At 34.8% G+C, this 21,838-nt stretch overlaps 1 protein-coding gene across 10 annotated transcripts in view; it reads right to left on the bottom strand.

The window, feature by feature from the left end:
- LARP4 (La ribonucleoprotein 4) overlaps positions 1 to 21,838 on the bottom strand; it is a 66,056-nt gene that overhangs the window by 17,355 nt on the left and 26,863 nt on the right. For all 10 annotated transcript variants that reach the window (XM_045466592.1, XM_045466590.1, XM_045466594.1 and 7 more), the window contains 6 exons: positions 21,336 to 21,472; positions 18,418 to 18,521; positions 14,842 to 14,952; positions 13,708 to 13,761; positions 1,313 to 1,525; positions 334 to 437 (listed from right to left, as the gene is read on the bottom strand). In XM_045466592.1, coding sequence (XP_045322548.1) covers positions 334 to 437; positions 1,313 to 1,525; positions 13,708 to 13,761; positions 14,842 to 14,952; positions 18,418 to 18,521; positions 21,336 to 21,472 — 723 coding nt within the window. The remainder of the gene's footprint in view (positions 1 to 333; positions 438 to 1,312; positions 1,526 to 13,707; positions 13,762 to 14,841; positions 14,953 to 18,417; positions 18,522 to 21,335; positions 21,473 to 21,838) is intronic.

Raw genomic sequence — 21,838 nt, 5'->3', positions numbered from 1 at the left:
TTTAACACTCAAATCAGCTAATATTTCTATCCTCAAAAAACCCATTCTCCAAAATGTTACATATTAAACTACTAATTAGACTACTAATTTAGACACCAGATTTTGCTACTATCATAAAATAATTTTCTATTATCTTTATTACTTAAAAAAATCAGTATGTATCATTTACAATCCCAGTTCCAAGTCTTTTTTTATACAAATTATCAACTCTTGAGATCAAAGTGTATTTATTAATTCTAGAGTAAAATTGTTTAAGCTTTTGGTTAAAAAGTCTGTAAATAGCATTGCAATTAACACAGTATTCTTTAAATTCCACTATGATTTTCATCTTACCGATTTTTTTGGAATGGTCGAGCCATATTCACAGCAGCAGCATTTGTTTTATAAGATCCTGGTGCATTAAAGCCATTCACAAAACTACCATTGGGAAAAGGAGCCTAAAAGAAAATTTGATGTTTAAAACCAATTAATGTAAAGGGCAAAATATAGTGTAAAGGCTGTAAGAAACTCCTGATGAACTAACAACTTAGCATCAATTTTTCTTTTTCTTTCTTTCTTTTTTTTGTTGCTTTACAGTGTGTGTGTGCATGAGTAGGGGAGGGGGGTAGAGGGAGAAAGGAAGAAAATGGAGAAAGGGAGAGAGAGAGACAGAGACAGACAGACAGAGAGGCAGAGAAAGAGAGAGAGAGAGAGAGAGAGAGAGAGAGAGAGAGAGAGAGAGAGAGAGAGAGAGAGAGAGAGAATGAATCCCAAGCAGGCTGTGCCACCCAATGAACCCCGCCTTTTTTTTTTTTTTTTTTTTTTTTTAAGATTTTTCATTTTTAAGTAATCTCTGCACCCAGAGTGCGGCTTGAAGTCACGACCTTGAAATCAAGAGTTGCATGCTCTACGGAACAAGCTAGGCAGGCACCCCTTCAATTTCTTTTATAAGGCAAAAACATTTGTAAGCATTTTACCTATTTGCTTTTTGCAATACTCCAAGTATTACTTGATTTACAGAAAAAGGAATCATTAGGCTATTACTTAATAAAGTACATTTTTCTCTGAAAAAGTTTACCAAAACTAAAAGCATTTTAAACTACTCAGGATTGACCCAGTCTCTTATTTTAATTCACTCAGCAAACAGGAACAAATAGCTTAACCCTTAGTCACGTGCGTATATTTGGTATAGGGGATTAGATATCATTATCACTACTTAAAAGTCAGAAAATAACCAATATCAACACAAAACAAAAAATAAACTACTCTAGCTGATTTCTTCAAATTTCAGCTTAAGTGAAAAATTTTATGATTCTGTAAGGATTTCACTTACCAGTGGCGTTTCAAAGTAAGGTGCAGGATTTGGTGACCAAGACTGAGGCACAATACTGTAGACCGAGTACTGTTGGTGAGGATTATATACAGGCTGCATAAAAACTGGTGAGGCATACTGTGCTTGAGTTTGAATGGGCTGACTATACATACTAGAATCCATTAATCGATAACCATTCTTTGCAAAAAATGTATTGATGGCTTTTATCCTTGCCTAGAAGAGGAACATATTATAATAAAGTGTATATTCTCACAAATATATTTAATTACTTTTTAAACATATTTTACACAACTATGTTATTTCTGACTACTGTAGAGTCAGCAGAGCAAAAGGAAATGATTGATAGCTTTAAATTACTTTAAAAACTTTTGCATGGCAAATACAACAATGAACAAGGTAAAGCTACAAAAGTCAAAATATCAAAATAGTAAAACTAACTGCAAATTATCACAGATAAAGGGGCTAATATATTTCTAACATACAAATTCTAATAAGATAAAAAATGTTAGAGAAATGAACAGAGTTTACAGAAAAAAGGAAGGCAAATGGCTCTTAAACATATGAAAAGATGCTAAACCTTACTTGTAAGAGAAATGCAATTAAAATGGAATTAACATTTCTCACTTATAGGATTGGCAAAAATCCAAAAATTTGACAACATACTGTTGATAAGATTGTGGCAAAATAGGCACTCTGATACACTGATGATGGACACGCAAAATAGCACAACACTCATAAAGGAAAATTTAGCAGTTATCTTCTGAAGTCATATATGCATTCTCCATATTCTCACCCATCCCACTTCTAGGAATCTTTTCCAAATATACACTGAACAAAAAGAAGTTTAAAAAAGGATATACATGGCTGTTCAAAAACACTAACTATAATAGGGATGGAGAAAAAGAACTATCTTCAATACACACACACATGCACAAAACAACAGAACAATCAGTCCATCGATGGCTGAATACACCAGAGTACATCCACACAACTGAGTATCAAACAGAAATAAAAAGAACTAATGAATTGCTCTAAATATTATTATGGAGTGAATTCAAGAATATACTATTGTTTAAAAAAAAAAAAAAAAAAAAAAGGTAGGGGTGCCTGGGTGGCTCAGTCGGTTAGGTGGCTGACTTCGGCTCAGGTCATGATCTTGTGGTCCGTGAGTTCTAGCCCCGCGTCGGGCTCTGTGCTGATAGCTTAGAGCCTGGAGCCTGCTTCATATTCTATGTCTTCCTCTCTCTGACCCTCCCCTGTTCATGCTCTGTGTCTCCCTGTCTCAAAAATAAATAAACGTTTAAAAAAAAAAAAAAAAGGTAAAGCAAGGAGGATAAAGGAGTATGTATAGTAAGCTACTGTTTAGCTAAGTCACATAGGAATATAAAGATATACTTGCATACATACATATATATGTGTGAATATGTATTTAATATACCATGTTTTAGATATTTTACTTTTAAACCATGCACACATTGAAAATAAATCAATTATAAAAATAAATAAATAATATTCAGTAGCATCCAGCAAAATTAACTTAAATGTGCATTCAATTAATAATACAACACACAGAAATCCTAAGTGACTTTCAGCCATAACAAAACCAACTGTTAGCCTCAGGAATAAACTACAAGGCAAAGTATAGCAAAAAAAATTCTTAATTTATTGTCAGATTTATATTGCTTTTGGTATTGGTATTCTGATACTTTTGTGTGTGACTATGGGATACAAAAAAATCAGTAATTATACTGGAGTCAAAGAGATCTGAGATTTTCACATGGGAGAAAGGAGACACAAATTTAAGACTAAAGAAGTAAAAAACCATATATCCTGAATTTAAATCAAAAGCATCAGTATAAACTCACACTTTTGTTAAAAAAAAAAAAGTAACAATCCATATTTCATATTTCTGTCCAATGAAAAAGCTTTTAAACAATGACCATACCAGTAACCACAAGAACTCCTTGTGCCTAGCCAGTAGGCTAAAAATTATCACCTCCCCATAAAAATAAAGTGGGGACTCTGAAGACTTGACCTGACCCCAGGCCTTTGACATCAAATATACAAGAAAAAGCAAGCAAACCACTGAAAATTACTAGGACCATGACAAAAGGACTGAGAAGTTAACTCAAAGAGGCCACAATTCATCGATAAGGACAACAAACACATCAAGTATGTTTAAATACTCAACAACAAAAAACACCCGAATGGTCAGTTTTGAAGGTTCATTATTTTCTAAAACTGGCTAAGAAAAACTAGAACCAAGCATTTCTCATGTGTTCCATATATGAGTTGTACACCTCACGATAATGAAGATAATGGAAAGCTTCTCTTTATAGAAGTGCTTCAACTAACAAATGGAAAAAAGAAAAAAGAAAGCCTAAAAATAGCACCTCTTTGCAGCTTTAATTTATAGATTTAGTCAATGATCAGTGGCATCCGGCATAGGAGACAGACACAAAAACATACAGGCTTTTTGTTCTCTCTCTGCTGCTCCCAAGTCAAGCCAAATTTTGATCAAGCCTCTAAATCTGGCTATCAATTTGCATGAAGTACAGGGACAGAGAATCATGTTTAACTACATTAAAAAATCTAACTAGCCAATTCAAAAAGGGGCAGAGGACTTCAACAGACACTTATCCAAAGACAATATACAAATGGTCAATAAACACATGAAAGGATGTTCACTACCACTAATCATTAGGGATATGCAAATCAAAACTACAATGAAATACCACCTCACATTAAGATGGTTACTATTTAAAAAAAAAAAAAAAAAAAGAAACAAACAGAAAAGAACAAGTGTTGGAGAGGATGTGGTGAAATTTGAACTTTTGTGCACTGTTGGTAGGAATGTAAAATGGTACAGCTGCTGTGGAAACCAGTATAGAGATACCTCGAAGAATTAAAAACAATCACTATATGACTCAGCAATTCTACTTGTGGGTATTTCCCAAAATAACTGAAAACAGGGTCTCAAAGAGATACCTGTATACCCCTGTTCATAGCAGCATTATTCACAATAGCTAAAATGCAAAAGCAATCCACGTGTCCATCAACAGATTACGGTATAAGTAAAATGTGGTATATACATTCAGCAGAATGTTATTCGGCTTTAAAAAGGAAGGAAATTTTGCAATATGCTACATGGATAAACCTTGAAAACATTTTGCTGAGTGAAATAAACCAGTCAAAAAGAAACAAATACTGTATGATTTCATTTATATAAATTAGAGTAGTCAAAAATCATACGTTTAAGGTATAATAGTGGTTTTCAGGAGCTGGATGGAGGGGAGAATGGGGAGTTGTTATTATTTAATAGGTACAGAATGTGAGTTTTACAAGATGAAAAGAATTATGAGAAAGGATGGTGGTGAATGTGTTTAATACAACTGCACTGTATAAAGACGGTAAATGTTACGTATGTGTATTTTAACACAATAAAATGTAACTAGCAAAATGTATGAGGAACTCTGTAAAACCAATTAACATGGTTATTTCAACAACACACTTCCAAAAGAAAAGATAAGTAAGTAAGTAGAGGATGAAACTATAGATTTAAAAAGAGAAAAAAAATGAGAATCAGGAAAATATGAACAGCAACTGATGTTCAAGAAGCTAATGTTCATTTTTTTTTAAAGTGTAATGATATTGTAAGTATAATTTTTAAAAAATCCCTACCTTTCAGAGCTACTAATACTAGTTTATTTACGGTTAAAATTAAGTTTCCAATTTGCTTCAAAATAATTGGGGGCATGGAAAAATAGGTGGGAATGGATGAAGCAAGAATGGCAATGCTCTACAAATTGTTACAACTGGCTAATGGGATCTCAGTGATTGATTTTACTGTTTTCTCCACTTTTATATGTTTGCAATTTCCTGTACTAAATTTAAAAAAAGGTGAGGGGAGAAACAAATACTCTAAAACTTAGTAAAATAAATCAGACCACTTGTTTACATATTGCCTGTGTTTTGTGCCTCAATGGCAGAGTTGAATAGTTACAGCAGACTTCATGACTGGCAAAACCTACACTGTCTACTATCTGGTCCTATAAAGAAAAAGTTTGCTGACGTTTGCAATAGAGCTAAAACAGATGTGAGAGAATTAGATTAGGAATCATAAGCCTCACCAACTTGTTGGAAATTATCAAGTGAAATAATGCATATTTAAGCAAAACTGCAATTTTAATAAATGAATGAAAGGTATGTTTTATGATCCTTATAGATGCAGGCCAGGAAATCCCCTCTCCCAAAATTGCAACCAAACAATAAGAAATCAATAATGGCCAATCTTGAAAAAACTGTAAAATATCAAATTGATTTTAGTATGCCCTAAAAAAATTTATAGCTACTGCTTTTACTAAAGTAATATCATACACTGTAGTTTACTTAAATCTTAAAATATCTGATAAGAAACTAAAACCAAGTGAATAACATTTTTTTAATGTGGTCCATTATTAAAACGGTAGCCCAGGGGCAACCTGGGTGGCTTAGTCAGTTAAGCATCTGACTCTTGATTTTGGCTCAGGTCATGATCTCATAGTTTGTGAGTTCAAACCCTGCATGGGCTCTGTGTTGACAATGCAGAGCCTGCTTGGGATTCTCTCTGCCCCTCTCCTGCTTGAGCTCTTTCTCTCTCAAAATAGATAAACAAACATGAAAGAAAGCAAGAAAGAAGAGAAAGAAAAGAAAAAAGAAAATGGCAGCCCAAAGAAACAGACTCCAAGATAACCTAGGAAACAGTAGACTAAGATTTTAACCCAGCCATTAGGAATATGTATGGGTTAAAAGGAAACTGTGTTCTTAAAGAATTGAAGAAAAGGGAAATCTTAGCAGAAACATATATATGTATATATATATGTTTACACACACACACACACACACACTCGGCTGAAATTATATATATATATATATAGATTAAAAAAATATATATATATGTGTGTGTGCATGTGCATGTGTATATTTATTTAAGTAGGCTTCATGCGCAGCATGGAGCCCAATGTGGGGCTTCAACTCACAACCCTGAGATCAAGACCTGAGCTGTGATCAAGAGTCAAATGCCTAACTGACTCAGCCACCCATGTACCCCATGATCTTATAATGCTAGAACCAATAAACACACATTTAAAAAAGAACCCTCTTACTTTGCAACACACAAAAGAAACTTGAAGTAGATCATAAAACCTAAATGTGAGTAATGAAAGCATAGTACTTCTAAAATCATAAAAGAAAATATTCATGACCCAAAAGACACTGATTTCAGACAAGAAAAAAAAAAAGAAAAAGAAAAGAAAAGTGAGATAAAAAAAGACCTTATTAAAATTAAAGGCTTCTAAAAAATTTTTTTTGCACTTCTGCTCTTTGGCCAATTAATTTCTGACAAAGGAGGCAAGAATATACAATGGGGAAAAGATGGTCTCTTCAATAAATGGTGTTGGGAAAACTAACAACTACATGCAAAAGCATGAAACTGGTCCACTTTTTACATCATATACAAAAATAAACCAAAAAATGGTTTAAGACCAGAAACCATAAAACTCCTAGGAGAAAAGCATAGGCAGTAAGCTCTCTGACACCAGAATTAGCAATACTCTTATAGATGTGTCTCCTCAGGCAAGGGAAAACAAAAGCAAAAAATAAACAAATGGGACTACATCAAACTAGAAAGTTTTTGCACAGCAAAGGAAATTGTCAACCAAATGAAAAGATAATATACTGAATAGGAGAAGATATCTGCAAATAATAAAATAAGGGCTTAATATCCAAAATATTATCCAACTATATATCCAAAATATATCCAAAATACACAACTCAGTATCAAAAAACCCCAAATAATCCAATTAAAAATGGGCAGAGAACCTGAATAGACATTTTTCTAGAGAAGACATATATATGGCCAAAAGCCACATGAAAGGATGCTCAACATCACTATCAGGTAAGTGCAAATCAAAATCACAAAGAGGTACCTCCTTACTCCTGTTACAAGGCTCTATTAAAACAAAACAAGAAATTATAAATGTTGGTGAGGATACAGAAAAAAGGGCACCCTCTGTGCACTGATTTCTGGGTAGTTATCCAAAGAAAACAAAAACGTTAATTTGAAAAGACATTTGTGCCCCTATGTCCACTGTAGCCCTATTTACAATAGCCAATATATGAAAGCAACTTAAGTGTCCACTGATAGATGAATGGATAAAGACGATGTGGTATACAGGCACACAGGAATATTATTCAGCTATAAAAAAGAACAAAATCTTGCTATCTGCCATAACATTGACATTATGCTAAGTGAAATAAGTCAGACAGGGAGAGACAAATACTGGGTGATTTCACTTATATGCAGCTATCTAAAAAACAAAACAAAACAAAACAGAAACAAACACATATACAGAGAAAAGTCTGGTGGTTGCCCAGGGGTAACAGAATAGAGGGATGGATGAAATAGGGGAAAACAATTAAAAGGTACAAATTTCTAGTTACAAAATAAATAAATAAATAAATAGGTCATGGGAATGTAGTAAGTATATAGTTAATAATATTGTAACAACTTCGTATGGGGACAGATATTAGCTAAATTTCTCATGGTGATCACTTCATATGTATAGAAGTGTTGAATCACTACGTTCAGACACCCGAAACTAATATAATATTGTACATCAAGTACATTTCAATTAAAATGACAACAACAACAAATTCCAAAACTTCTGTTCTTCAAATATACGCTATTAAGAAAACAAGAAGGCGGGGTGCCTGGGTGGCGCAGTCGGTTAAGCCTCCGACTTCAGCCAGGTCACGATCTCGCGGTCCGTGAGTTCGAGCCCCGCGTCAGGCTCTGGGCTGATGGCTCAGAGCCTGGAGCCTGTTTCCGGTTCTGTGTCTCCCTCTCTCTCTGCCCCTCCCCCGTTCATGCTCTGTCTCTCTTTGTCCCAAAAATAAATAAACGTTGGAAAAAAAAAAATTAAAAAAAAAAGAAAACAAGAAGGCAAGTCACAAGCTAGGGGAAATAGATTTGCAACACACACATACATAACTGACAAAGAACTTATATTCAAAATATATAAAGGACTCTTTCTTCTCATTCAATACTAAGATCAACAATCAATTTTTTTTTAAATAAAGAGAAGATTGAAAAAGTGACTAGATAATCAAATTGCAGTACATTCCTACTACTTGGCAATAAAAAAAGAATGAACTATCAATACATGCAACAATGTGGTTGTTAGGAGAGGCTACTGATCTTTCCTAAGTGAGCAGCTACTATTTGCACTAATCCCATTCCTCAATGGCTTGTGTTCCTGGAGTGGCTGGCTGGTGCAAGGCAGGTAGTAGACTCTGTCCTCCAAAAATACAGGGTGTTATTGTGGTTTGGTAGATCCCTGAGGATTCAGTGCTGATGCCTGCCTTAGTTTCATTCCTCTTTGCAGCAGCAGATTCCCTTGGCAATATCTATCAGAATACTTCAGTAATACCAGGAATGGGAGGATCATATTTCAGTGTTAATATTGTAGAATACTCAGAATATCTAGTTCTCAAAAAAGAATTAAAAAACAAAAACACAGGAAACCTATGGTCCATTCACAGGAAGAAAAAAAGAATTCGATAGAAACAATCCTAAGGAAGCCCAGACATTGGAATTACTGGCCAAAGATGCTAAATCAACTTATGTATTTTTAAAAAATATTTTTCTATTTATTTTTTATATTTTTAATATTTATTGTTGAGAGAGAGGGAGAGAGCAAGCGAGCGAGCGAGCGCTGGGGAGGGCAGAGAGAAAGGGAGACATAGAGTCTGAAGCAGGCTCCAGGCTCTGAGCTGTCCATACAGAGCCCGACACGGGGCTCGAACTCACAAACCATGAGAATGATGACCTGAGTGGAAGTTGGACGCTTAACTGACTTGAGCACCCAGGCACTCCAAATCAACTATCTTAAAAGTGTTCAATGAGCTAATGGAAACCATGAACAAACCTAAGAGTATCAGGAAAAAGATGTTATGAACAAAACAATTTGAAGGAAATCAGTAGGCCTATCCTACAAGAAATGCTAATGGGAGTTATTCAGGGTGAGATAAAGATATTAGAGAGTAACTCAAAGCTATAAGAAGAAATAAAGAACACTGGTAAGGATAATTACACAGGCAAATACAAAAGAAAATATTATTATACTTCTGGTATAGAATTCCTCTTTTTTATCAGATTTAAAAGAAAACGAATACAACAGAGTTTATATAGAGCAGAATATTTGTACACTACTGAAACTAAGTTGATATTATTCAAATGAGGTGGTTATAAATTTAATTTTAACTTCTAAGAAAACCATGGATTTCTTAGAGGAAAACCGCGTCAGGCTCTGTGCTGACAGCGCGGAGCCTGGAGCCTGCTTCAGATTCTGTGCCTCCCTCTTTCTCTGCCCCAACCCACTTGCATTCTGTCTCTCTCAAAAATAAATAAACATTAAAAAAAATTATAAAAAACATTATACTAAGGGAATTAAGCCAAATACAGAGACTGATATTGCATGATTCCACTTATATGCTATATCTAAAATAGGAATCATAAAGACAGAGACTAGAAGAAAGGTTACTAAAGTGTAGAAGAATGGGCAGTTATTGTTTCATAGAGTTTATGTTTGGAATGATGCAGAAGCTAGATAAATACTGGTGATGGTTGCACAGCAATGTGAATGTATTAAATGCCACTAAGTTGTGTACTTAAAAATGGTAAATTATATATATGTATATTCCACACACAAGAAACTTCCAAACAAAGCTTAAGAAATAATGTTCATTACAACATTATTTGTAAACAAGAGAAACAAGTTAATGCTTGTCCACGGAGAAAAATGGATAGGATAATTAAATTGTGATATACATGAACAATACTGGATGTATACTTGAAACAACAGTGAATGAAAAGATTTTAAAGATCTATTAAGTGAAAAGAGCAGCTGAGTGTCTACTGTACATTCTTATTCACGTAAAGAAAGAAAGAGGTCGTCTGGGTGGCTCAGTAGGTTAACTGAGGTAGGCAGACTTCAGCTCATGTCATGATCTCATGGTTTGTGGGTTTGAGCCCCACGTCAGGCTCTGTGCTGACAGCTCAGAACCTGGAGCCTGCTTCAGATTCTGTGTCTCCCTCTCTCTCTGCCCTTCCCCTGCTTGCGCTCTGTCTCTCTCTCTCTAAAATAAACATTTAAAAAAAAAAAAAGAAAGAAAATTCCTAGATGGACACAGAAAAAAACTCTTATCACCTCTGGGGGAAACAACTAGAAGAATCTGGTAAAGAGAATTTGAATTAATTAATTAATCAATCAATCATTAATTATTTAATATTGTTAGACTTTCTTATGCAAGTATTTTTACTCTTTAAATTCTGAAAAACATATAAAGGAACATATAAACATATACTCCATATGACATTCTATAATATATATATACATATCATCTTTATGAAACCCAGATAAAACTTAATATTCTCAGTCTTAAAGTCAATTAAAACAGGATGAAACACTGCCTCCTAATGAAATTATCAAAGGTGGACAAACATTCTTCCCTTAATCCCTTTGTCCTCCAAGATCACTGCTTATGAATCACAGGATTTCCAAAATGAAAACCATGTACACTTCAAAGAAACAAACCAGGACCTTAGAGGTAACTTGACATGCCTAAGATCAAAGAGTATGTGGCTGAAAGCAGCATCAAGGGTTGGAATACAGGATTTCTGGCTCCTGCACCTGTCTTTCTGGGTGCCAGGTCATTTGGTTTTAATGAATGCTACAAAAATTAACGTGAATCTCCTAGCAAGAACTAGGCTATATGCTATGTGATGACTAATTAAAGGAACTATAGACAAAACCCAAAACAGCAGATAAATATCACTACTTATATATAATTTTAACACTATATCTAAGATCTCAGAAAATGTAATCAGCTGTAAGAAACGGGAGGTATAGGGGCGCCTGGGTGGCTCAGTCAGTTAGGCATCCGACTGATGCTCAGGTCATGATCTCACGGTTCGGGAGTTTGAACCCCATGTCAGGCTCTGTGCGGACAGCTCAGAGCCTGGAGCCTACTTCAGATTGTTTGTCTCCCTCTCTCTCTGCCCCTGCCCTGCTCGTGCTCTATCTCTGTCACTCAACAATAAATAAATGTTAAAAAAAAAAAATAAATGAATAAGTAAAAAAGAAAGAAATGAGAGGTATAAGGAATAATCAAAATAGTGATTATTTGTAGATGATATCCTCTCTCAGACACATGATCTCCATTAGATATGATAAAGGAATTCAGCAAGGTTCCTGCAGACAGTAACAATTAAAAAAAATTTTTTTAAAGTTTACTTTGAGAGAGAGCGAGTGAGTGAGCATGCAAGGCTGAGTAGGGAAGGGGCAGAGAGAGAGAGGAAGAGACAGAATCCGAAGCAGGCTCCATGCTGTCAATGCAGAGCTCAAACCCACCAACCTTTAGATCATGACCTGAGCTGAAATCAAAAGCTGGACGTTTAACTGACTAAGCCACTCAAGCGCTCCAGGCAGTGACATTTTAAAAAAAGTCACTAAGATACCATGGAGAGGGGGAAAGCAACAAAAATTACTTTAAGGAAGTAATTACAAAATACAATAGACCCGAGTTAACAGAAAAATGTACCATAATAATGTTACCACAATATTGAATACTGCAGGGTAAAACTGCCAACTGTTCCCAGTAAATGAAACACAATCCCATTAATTCCAATATAGTTTTTCTTTGGTTGGTTATTAGTATTAGTCAAACACTCTATTGATTTTTTTTTTTTTTCAACGTTTATTTATTTTTGGGACAGAGAGAGACAGAGCATGAACGGGGGAGGGGCAGAGAGAGAGGGAGACACAGAATCGGAAACAGGCTCCAGGCTCTGAGCCATCAGCCCAGAGCCCGACGCGGGGCTCGAACTCACGGACCGCGAGATCGTGACCTGGCTGAAGTCGGACGCTTAACCGACTGCGCCACCCAGGCGCCCCAAACACTCTAAAATTCATATGGAAAACTAAGGCTTTAAGAGTAACCAAGACAATCTTAAAAAAATAATAATAATGAATAAGGGAGGCTTTGCATAAGGGCATAAGGATATTCTAAAACTATAGTAATTAAAACAGTGATGTTGGTTCAATAAAGAAAAGACTAATAGACAATGTAAAGCAGAGCTGATAGATTCAACATTACACACAAGTTGTGGAAGGAAAAGACCACTGAACAAATATATGTTGAGACAACTGCCTTTCCATACGTGGAAAAAAATTAAATTCCTATTGTATCCTGTACAGCAAATTAATTCCAGATGTATTAGACCTAAATCTGACATATAAAACTTTAAAGCTATTAGAAGACCTAGAAGAGTATCTCTATAGCCTCAAGTAGGAAAGGAAGATAACAGGGAGAAGCAGAGGAAACAGAATGACAAATAGCAGACATCTTTATCTCTAATATGGAAAGTAGTAATACTAGCTACCACACACCAATAATGAGATTTAAATAAGTCCTTAGAATAGTGCCTGACATATAATCTCTTAATAAATGTAAGCCTCTCTCATCCTGGTTCTTCCACTTACCAGGTGCGTGAAACTGGGTAGGTAACTTCTCACACCTCACTTTTCCTTGCCATAAAATGGAGAAAACAAGAGTACCTGCCTCATTAAGTTCTTGTAAGAATTAAATGACTCTATACAAATAAAGTGCTTAGAACAGAAACTGATACACATTAAGAGCTCACTAAGAGTTAAAGACAATGTACTGCAATCCCAAATAATAATAAGAATATTACATAGAGAATGAGTACCATCTCAAAGTAAGGGCATGCTTAGGATTCTGTTTTAGATGGTAGCTATAGTAGCAACTGGAGAATGGAAAAGTAGGGGGAAAGCTGAAGGCATAACATTTAAAAGGCTAAACAATGTTTCAAGCCTAAACAATGGCAGTAATGATTGAAAGAAGTTTTGAAGGTAGATTTCATGGGATCTGAGAAAAGATTAGACCTGTAAAGACAGTGGACAAGTGCCATCAATGACAGATCCCAAGGACAAATGTTAATGTGGTGATGCAGTTAATTTTGAGATGAGGATGACAGTATTGAGAATGTTTTCCATCTTTACTAAAAAATCATTCCTGCTTCTCATTTTGAGAGTTGAGATGATCTGCCACGTTAGCAATCAGCATCTAACTAAAACTTTATGCTGTCTGAAGTTACATCTTTGGAAAGAATTGCTATCCTATCAACTAATTTTCTAGCACATCATAGGAGACAGAAATTTCTTTAAAATCATTACGGGTTTAATAAAACATCCATCTGTGTTTTTTAAATTCTCAGACAAGCAACAAAAACTTTTTGGCTTTACACGAGCCTCTATTTACAAAATGTTTCTTACCATGATTGGCTTGCCCTGAAATGTTTTAACTTCTTCTCTTAAGTATTTAAAAGCCTGTTAACAAAGCAGAAAGGAACTTTCATTAGTATTCAAACATTTTCTTAAAGCCATCTTTATTCTATCAAAAGTATGGTACTAGCAACTATCTCCAAAATAAACAATAAAAAATTCTAAAGTCAATTTCATTATCCAGGTGATAAGGAATGAAAAAAATAATTAACACATCAGCTAACATTCACATTTACTGTAGACTGGCTACTATGGATTACTACAAAAAAAAAAAAAAAAGGCACAATGTTCAAAATAGATCCAAAATACCACTACATACACATTTATTTTTTTTTTAATTTTTTTTTTCAACGTTTATTTATTTTTGGGACAGAGAGAGACAGAGCATGAACGGGGGAGGGGCAGAGAGAGAGGGAGACACAGAATCGGAAACAGGCTCCAGGCTCTGAGCCATCAGCCCAGAGCCCGACGCGGGGCTCGAACTCACGGACCGCGAGATCGTGACCTGGCTGAAGTCAGACGCTTAACCGACTGAGCCACCCAGGCGCCCCAGATGAAGAATTTTAAAAAAAGAAAAAGTCAGTGGGGCATCTGGCTGGCTCAGTTGGTGGTGCATGCAACTCTTGATCTAACATGAGCTGGAACCCCAAGCTGGGTGTAGTGTTTACTTAAAACTCAATCAATCAATCAGTGAGTGGTTTTAAAATGCTATCAGATATATTTTTGGTTTTTTGTTTCAGTGGAATAGTACTTCCCTTTAAGTTGGACACGACAAGTAAGAGCAGTATCATTAATGTCAAAATTTCAAGAATCATAATGGAAGTTGCAGATTTACTGGCCTAGTATGTACACACTGGAACTACTGAGTACATGGTTCCCAATCCCCATGTTAATTTTAAAATTGTGTGTTAATCTTTTTGATAGGAAACAAACTGCTCTTAAATTGAAAAAGCTTTAGAAAAATGATCAAAAAGGAAACCAATTAATAAGCACAACCACAAAGGTGAACAAGGTACTTAATAGCCTTTACAAATATTACTGTGAGCACATATTTTCTCAATTAAAACATACTACTACTTCTTTTACCACCAGGACTTCAAATCAGAAGAAAAGTTTTCTTCTTACCTGTTGTGCATCGGTATCTGACTGGAAAGTGATATACCAGTTGCTATTGTGTGCAAACTCACAGCTTATCACCTTGGGGCAGTTTTCATTTTTGAACAAGGCTTTAACTTCCTAAAAAAGAAAAACTTTAGTTAACTCTAAAAAGTATATCAACAATAGTCATTTTTTCCCCTTCATGTCTTCTGGTCCTTTCTGTTTCTTTTTATTAACTGTCATGCCTTCTGCCCATTCTTTTACTGAGAGTAGATTATCTTCTGACACAAAAATATGCATACTTAAAGCATACATTCTGTATATGATTTAGAGATAGAATCTTACCTTAAAATCAGCAAAACTGCCACAAAAAATTAAAAATATAGATACCCTACCCAGAAATTGCACTATTTATCCAAAGGATACAAAAACGCTCATTCGAAGGAACACATGCACCTCAATGTTTACAGCGGCACTATCAACAATAGCCAAATTATGGAGAGAGCCCAAATGTCCATCCACTGACGAATGAATAAAGATGTGGTAAATATATACAATGGAATATTACTTGGTTACCAAAAAGAGTAAAATCTTGCCATATGCAACAACGTGGATAGAACTAGAATGTATTATGCTAGGTAAAGTCAGTCAGAGAAAGACAAGTATATGATTTCGTTTGTACGTGAAATTTAAGAAACAAAACAGATGAACATAGGGGGAGGGAAGAAAAAATAAGATAAAAACAGAGAAGGAGGCAAACTATAAGAGACTCTTAAATACAGAGAACTGGGGGTTGCTGGAGAGGTGTTGGGTGGGGGGATGGGCTAAACAGGGGATGGGCATTAAGGAGGGTACTTGTCGGGATGAGCACTGGGTGTTATATATAAGTGATGAATCACTGAATTCTACTCAAACCATTGTTAGAGAATATGTTAACTAACCTGGATTTAAATTAAAAAATAAAAATAATCTAAGCAAAACAAGCATTTTACTCTTAGTGGCAAGCTAAACTTTCCCTAACAGTAAAATCTCTCTAGACTTCCATTTAAAAAAAAAAAAAAAAAAGTATATCCTCCATTAACATTTTCTAGGTGCTCAGTGTTTATTTTCATGCATTCTCAATTAAATCCAGATGCTCTATCTGTATCAGTCACAGACATGAACTCTGTGCAAAGATATCTTCACCTTTCCTTAACTGAATCTGAAATTTCAGTGACTGAAAACTAAAACAAATATATGGATTTCAAAAAAGATGATTACCAAAACTCAGAACTGTGTTAACAATTAACAGCTTGAAAGAAGTTTATAAAAAGAAAAGAAAGAAGACAACTGGAAGTCAACATTAAGTAACTCTTGAGTTATAGAGGGAAAGGGAACATCTACTGAAATACCATGCTCAGTAAGACACAGATTTATCCTGAAAACAACCCTGTGTTAAAGATTTTTATCATCTCTATTGTACAGTTGAGGAAATGGTAGCTCAAACTGTTTAACCTACACACATTATCATAAAGAAGAATTCAATCCCAGATTTGTATGCTTCCAAACTCCATTTGGTCTAATAGCTACTGGAGTTCAAGGAGAAATTCAGTAGTAACCAATAACTCCCAAACAGAAAGAATTGGGGACAGGTTAAAATGCCCTGCTAAATAACAAAATATCACGAGAAATCAATTTTTAAAAAGGTAATTACTATGCTGATGGGACAATAAACATAGTAACAGTGAAGTCTAACCTGTCTCCTAACTCCCTCAAATTTTTACTACACTGAATTAAAAAAAAAAAAAAAAAAGTCTCTACTTATGATGAAATTTTCTTGGGCCAATACTACTCAAAAACAAGTTAAGTGTGCAACCAACTGAGTTTTGTGACATTTGTGAAAGCGGTGAAATACTACCAAGTTCAGTTAGTAAAATTCTCATCCAGTCCATAATTTACATTTTTGTAAAACTGCCTATGGAACTATTAGACTGCCACCCACTGATGTCTATCTTCAAAATTCATAATCTCCAAATATTTCTAATCCCCTTCAATGCATAAAAAATTGATTCGTTTATTTAAATATCAATAAAATTTCTTTATATCCAGCCTTTATTATTCTTTAGGAAGAGTTAAGTTCATAAATTTACTTTCCCAAGTATAAAAACAGCAGTCTGGGTCACAAGTAGCAAAAAAAAAAAAAAAAAAAAAATTTGTTCTACCTGAGAGGAACCTTTAAGGTCACCACCCCAAATCCCTCATTTTAATCTGAATTTTCATGATTATTGACCAGGCTGACTTTCTCTATTTTAGTCATCTTCACTTCCTTTACTTTCTTTTTTTTTTAATGAATATTATGTCGCTGCCTTTTTCCTTTTACTATTTTTTGTATGTGTGATTTATGTATTCAGAATATAAATTACAGTAACTATAAAAAATGATAATAATGGCTAATATTAGATTTGTTGCACATGCCAAGTACTGCTCTGAGCTCTCTATATACTAACCCAATTCTCACAACAATCCAAGGTCATAGGGTTAGCAAGTAAAAAGCTGAAATATATGAGCCTGTACTCTACAGCCAAGCTGCCTCAAATCCAGGCAGCTTGGCTCTAGAGTACACAGGCTCATATATTCTGCATTGTTTCTAAATAATGCAAATATTCTTCCCATTCTGCAATTTTCCTTTCAATTTGTTATTTTTGACATATAGTTCATACTTTTAAATAGAAGTTCTGGTGCTCGCTTTGGCAGCACATATACTAAATAGAAGTTCTATCTAGTGACAGTTTCTTTTCTAATTTCACTGTTTCTAAATTTAGGAAATCTTCATTCTGGAGAATTAATAGTGAATGGAATGACTCTGGGCAAAAAGATTAACTACTAATATGCGAAATTTGTTAGGTGGCAAGAATCTAAAACTGTTTTAAATGGCCAGTAAATACCACATAACAGTTACTAATTAATTCTCCCCATCTCTAACTTATTAACTTGGCAATTTAGTGTGTAGCTCTGTGGTTTAGTGGTTTTGAAACAGGGGCTCTGAAATCAGAGTGAGATCAAATCAGATACTCATTTAAAGAGCCCACATGTCCTTAGGCAACTTATTTCACCATACTAAGGCTCAGTTACTTTATCTATAAAACAGAGATAACAAAACCTTAGGCTTTAAGTAACCATAAAGTACACTGCACAGCACGTGGTAAAACCTAATTATTAAATAAATGTTATTATACATACATTACTATTTTATTAAAGGGTCTATTTCTGGATATACTGTTTCATTCAAAACTTATTTTATTATTGTACCTATTTTATTATTATACTACACCATCTTTACAGTTACAACTTTGTTTTATGTTTGCTGGCTACTCCGATTAGTCTTGACTCCTATTTTTCTTCATTCCTAAATTTATTCTTTCAGATGAATCAAGTTCCCAAAAGAGCCTATTTATATTTTAACTTTGAAAATATACCATTCTTCCAGTGTTTCAGAATTTACAAAACAAAAATTTACCGTATACACAGTGATTGATATGAGGCCAATGACTTATACTTTGCTTGTTTACCTCCTCCACTTTAAACAGTTAAAGAACACTTAGCTTTAACAATGCTTAATAATACCTCTATAGGTGTTGTTTCAGGAATCTCTCTAAGAATCACAATACAACGCTTATGACTCGGTCTCACTTTCTCGCCCTTCTCATCAACTTGTACCATGGGAGAAGCTGCAATTTAAAAAAATATTTCATTCAAAAATGACAAGAAGAGATATTAAGAATGTCATTAAAAACTATTTATTTCTATTTCCAAGTGAATAAATTAACAGAGGTTAAGAAATTATGTTGTAGAACCAAAGATTACAGTTAACAAAGATTACAAAAAACACTGTCAAGTGTTATTCTTTCAACAAATACAGAGTACCTACTTTGTGTATTGGCACTGCATTGGGGTTGAAAAACTTTCAGGAGCATACAATACATATCTACACGGTAATTACCCTGTGTACAGTTACCAAATTCTGTACTTGTGGAGATAATGAAATCAGTGTATTTACATTCCACTCTTGTAATCAGATTATAGTACTGCATTCTGATGTGAAGAAATTCTTCTTAAAATCTAAGAAGCACTTAAACCAAGAATTATACTCAAATAATTCTAACTTTTCCTTGATGTTAACGTATTTATTCTTACATACTATTACAGACACTTAGAAGCCATCTCTGAGATGCTGATTTTGGGGAAATATTTAATGAAGATAATACCACATAGCCCAAACTTTTATTTGTAGTCTCTTCAGAGAGATAATATGCCATATTTCTCTGAACAGGTAAACAGTCAGTATAAAACAGAACAGGGAAGAAATGTTGGGTGGAAGTACTAGGTTCCCTTAGAGGTGGAGGATTCTGCTGGTCTCTTAGCTGACTTTCTTCGGATGAGAAGACTGGCTCATCTTAAGAAACCACTGCACAAACCAATCAGAGATTTCATAAATGTATTTAGCCCTCTGAGAATGGAAATCCTTTATTCCGATATAAGTCTACTATTGGACTTGGTATATTTAACTTTTAAACATTTTTAACAATATATTTCATATAAAAGTGAAGACCTGCCTTTATTCAGGCAAGTAGTTAAAACTTTGGTAAGAGAGGTTACCAAGAAACACTGATAGAAGACACAAACACTATTAAAAATGCTTATAACCAGGGGCGCCTGTGTGGCTCAGTTGGTTAGGCGACCGACTTCGGCTCAGGTCATGATCTCACAGTTTGTGAGTTCAAGCCCTGAGTCGAGCTCTGTATTGACAGCTCAGAGCCTGGAGCCTGCTTCAGATTCTGTGTCTCCCCCTCTCTCTACTCCTCCCCTGCTCATGCTCCGTGTCTCTCAATAATAAATAAATGTTAAAAAAAAAATTAAAAATAAATAAAAATAAAAATGCTTAGAACCTGAAATTCTTTATTAAACTTTAGAGTACTATTTATCAAACTATAATTTTTAGTTTAGTTTAGCAATTCTTTTAACAGCCTGTGAAATCAATTTAGGAAAAAAAAGGGGTTAACTACAAGCATTTAGTATTAATCTGCATAATTAACATTTCAGTTGCGTATGGGTATGTGGTATGTGTACTGGGCTCTAATGTAAAATGTACTACTTGGGTTCAAAAGTTTGAAACAGATTGTTTAGAAGGTGTGACAATGATACAAATAACTTTCTGATAGCCCAGAAAAGTGAGATATAATTGCTTACATAGAAAACCTTGGATTGCAAGTAACTTGTTCTGCAAGTGTTCCACAAGGCAAGTAAACATTTCTAATAAATTTTAACTTGATAAACAAGCAACGCCTTGCAATACAAGTAGTACGTGACGCCAAATGTCACATGATCACAACTGAGGCAATAGTTCTTGAAATTCGCTTTTATATACAAGTGCTTTGGATTACAAACATGGTTCTGGAATGAATTATGCTCGCAAACCAACATGTAAGTGGGTATTAAGACAAACAACCAAGGTATAGAAATGATATAGAAGCTAAATACCAAGTCAGTAAAAATAAATTATTGGAACAGAATAACAAAAAATAAAGAGTTAACAATTCCCTGCCTGATGAGCAGGGCTTACTGTATGGAATTGTCAAATCATGATGCTGTATACCTGAAACTAATATAACATTGTATGTCAATTACAATTAAAAAAAATAAAAATAAATGGCAAATGGGCGCCTTGGTGGCTCAGTCGGTTAAGTGTCCAAATCTTGGTTTTGGCTCAGGTCATGATCTCACAGTTTGAGTTTGAGGGGCATCTGGGTGGCTCATTTGGCTAAGGGTCCGACTTCGGCTCAGGTCATGATCTCGTGGTTTGTGGGTTTAAGCCACATCAGGCTCTGTGCAGACAGCTCAGAGCCTGGCGCCTGCTTCAGATTCTGTGTCTCCCTCTCTCTCAGCCCCTCCCCACTCTCTCACTTTCTGTCAAAAAAATAAAATAAAAAACGTTAGAAAAAAAAAGAATAGTTCATGAATTTGAGCCCCATGTCGGCCTCTGCACTGACGGTGTGGAGCCTGCTTGGGATTCTTTGTCTCCCTCTCTCTGTGCCTTTCCCGGCTTATACACTTTTTATTTCAAAAATAAACAAACATTGGGGCGCCTGGGTGGCGCAGTCGGTTAAGTGTCCGACTTCAGCCAGGTCACGATCTTGCGGTCCGTGAGTTCGAGCCCCGCGTCGGGCTCTGGGCTGATGGCTCAGAGCCTGGAGCCTGCTTCCGATTCTGTGTCTCCCTCTCTCTCTGCCCCTCCCCTGTTCATGCTCTGTCTCTCTCTGTCCCAAAAATGTTGAAAAAAAAAAAAAATAATAATAAACATTAAAAGAAATAAACACTAAAAAATTAAAAAAAAATAAAATAAAATAAACAAACATTAAAATAAATAAAGTAAGTAAATAAATGGCAAACAAACACAAAGCCAAAAAACCCTGCATAACCAGAAATCAAAAGAATATTCAGCCTTTTGACTTTAAAAATTAAGCTAAAAGGTATGATTTACATACATCTCAGCACTTCAAGAATTAGATCAGGGTCTGTGGTCAGCTTTTTTATTTCTTCCATGTTGGCAACTGTCCAAATTGGGATGAACTGATCACTGTCCATTTGAGATATCAGGTAAAGATCCTTTGATAAATTTTCTCTGAAAGAAATAAACAGAAGAGTCCTATAAAACAATTCTTAAAAGGCACCTGAAGAGGTGCCTTATTCATTTTTGTCACTTAGTCTAGGAAAACAAAATCATGCCATCAGAAACAATACAGTGAACTATAAAAACACATAATATACAACAGATACTCTAACAACTTTCAGAAAGTTTCTGAATCCCCAAATACATCAGGCCAATAGTTCTGAAAAAGTTTTGAACTTTATAGAATTATATTGATATGGAAAGAGGCTTAATATTAAATTGAAAACTATGTTACAAAATATTACATACAGTGTAGTTCCATCTTATAAACACTTTATCACTGATGTTAGAATATTCATATGAGAAAAATTATAGCTT

The sequence above is a fragment of the Leopardus geoffroyi genome, chromosome B4, assembly GCF_018350155.1.
Source record: "Leopardus geoffroyi isolate Oge1 chromosome B4, O.geoffroyi_Oge1_pat1.0, whole genome shotgun sequence".
Lineage (NCBI taxonomy): Eukaryota > Metazoa > Chordata > Mammalia > Carnivora > Felidae > Leopardus > Leopardus geoffroyi.
This window is presented reverse-complemented; position numbering and strand designations above follow the sequence as displayed.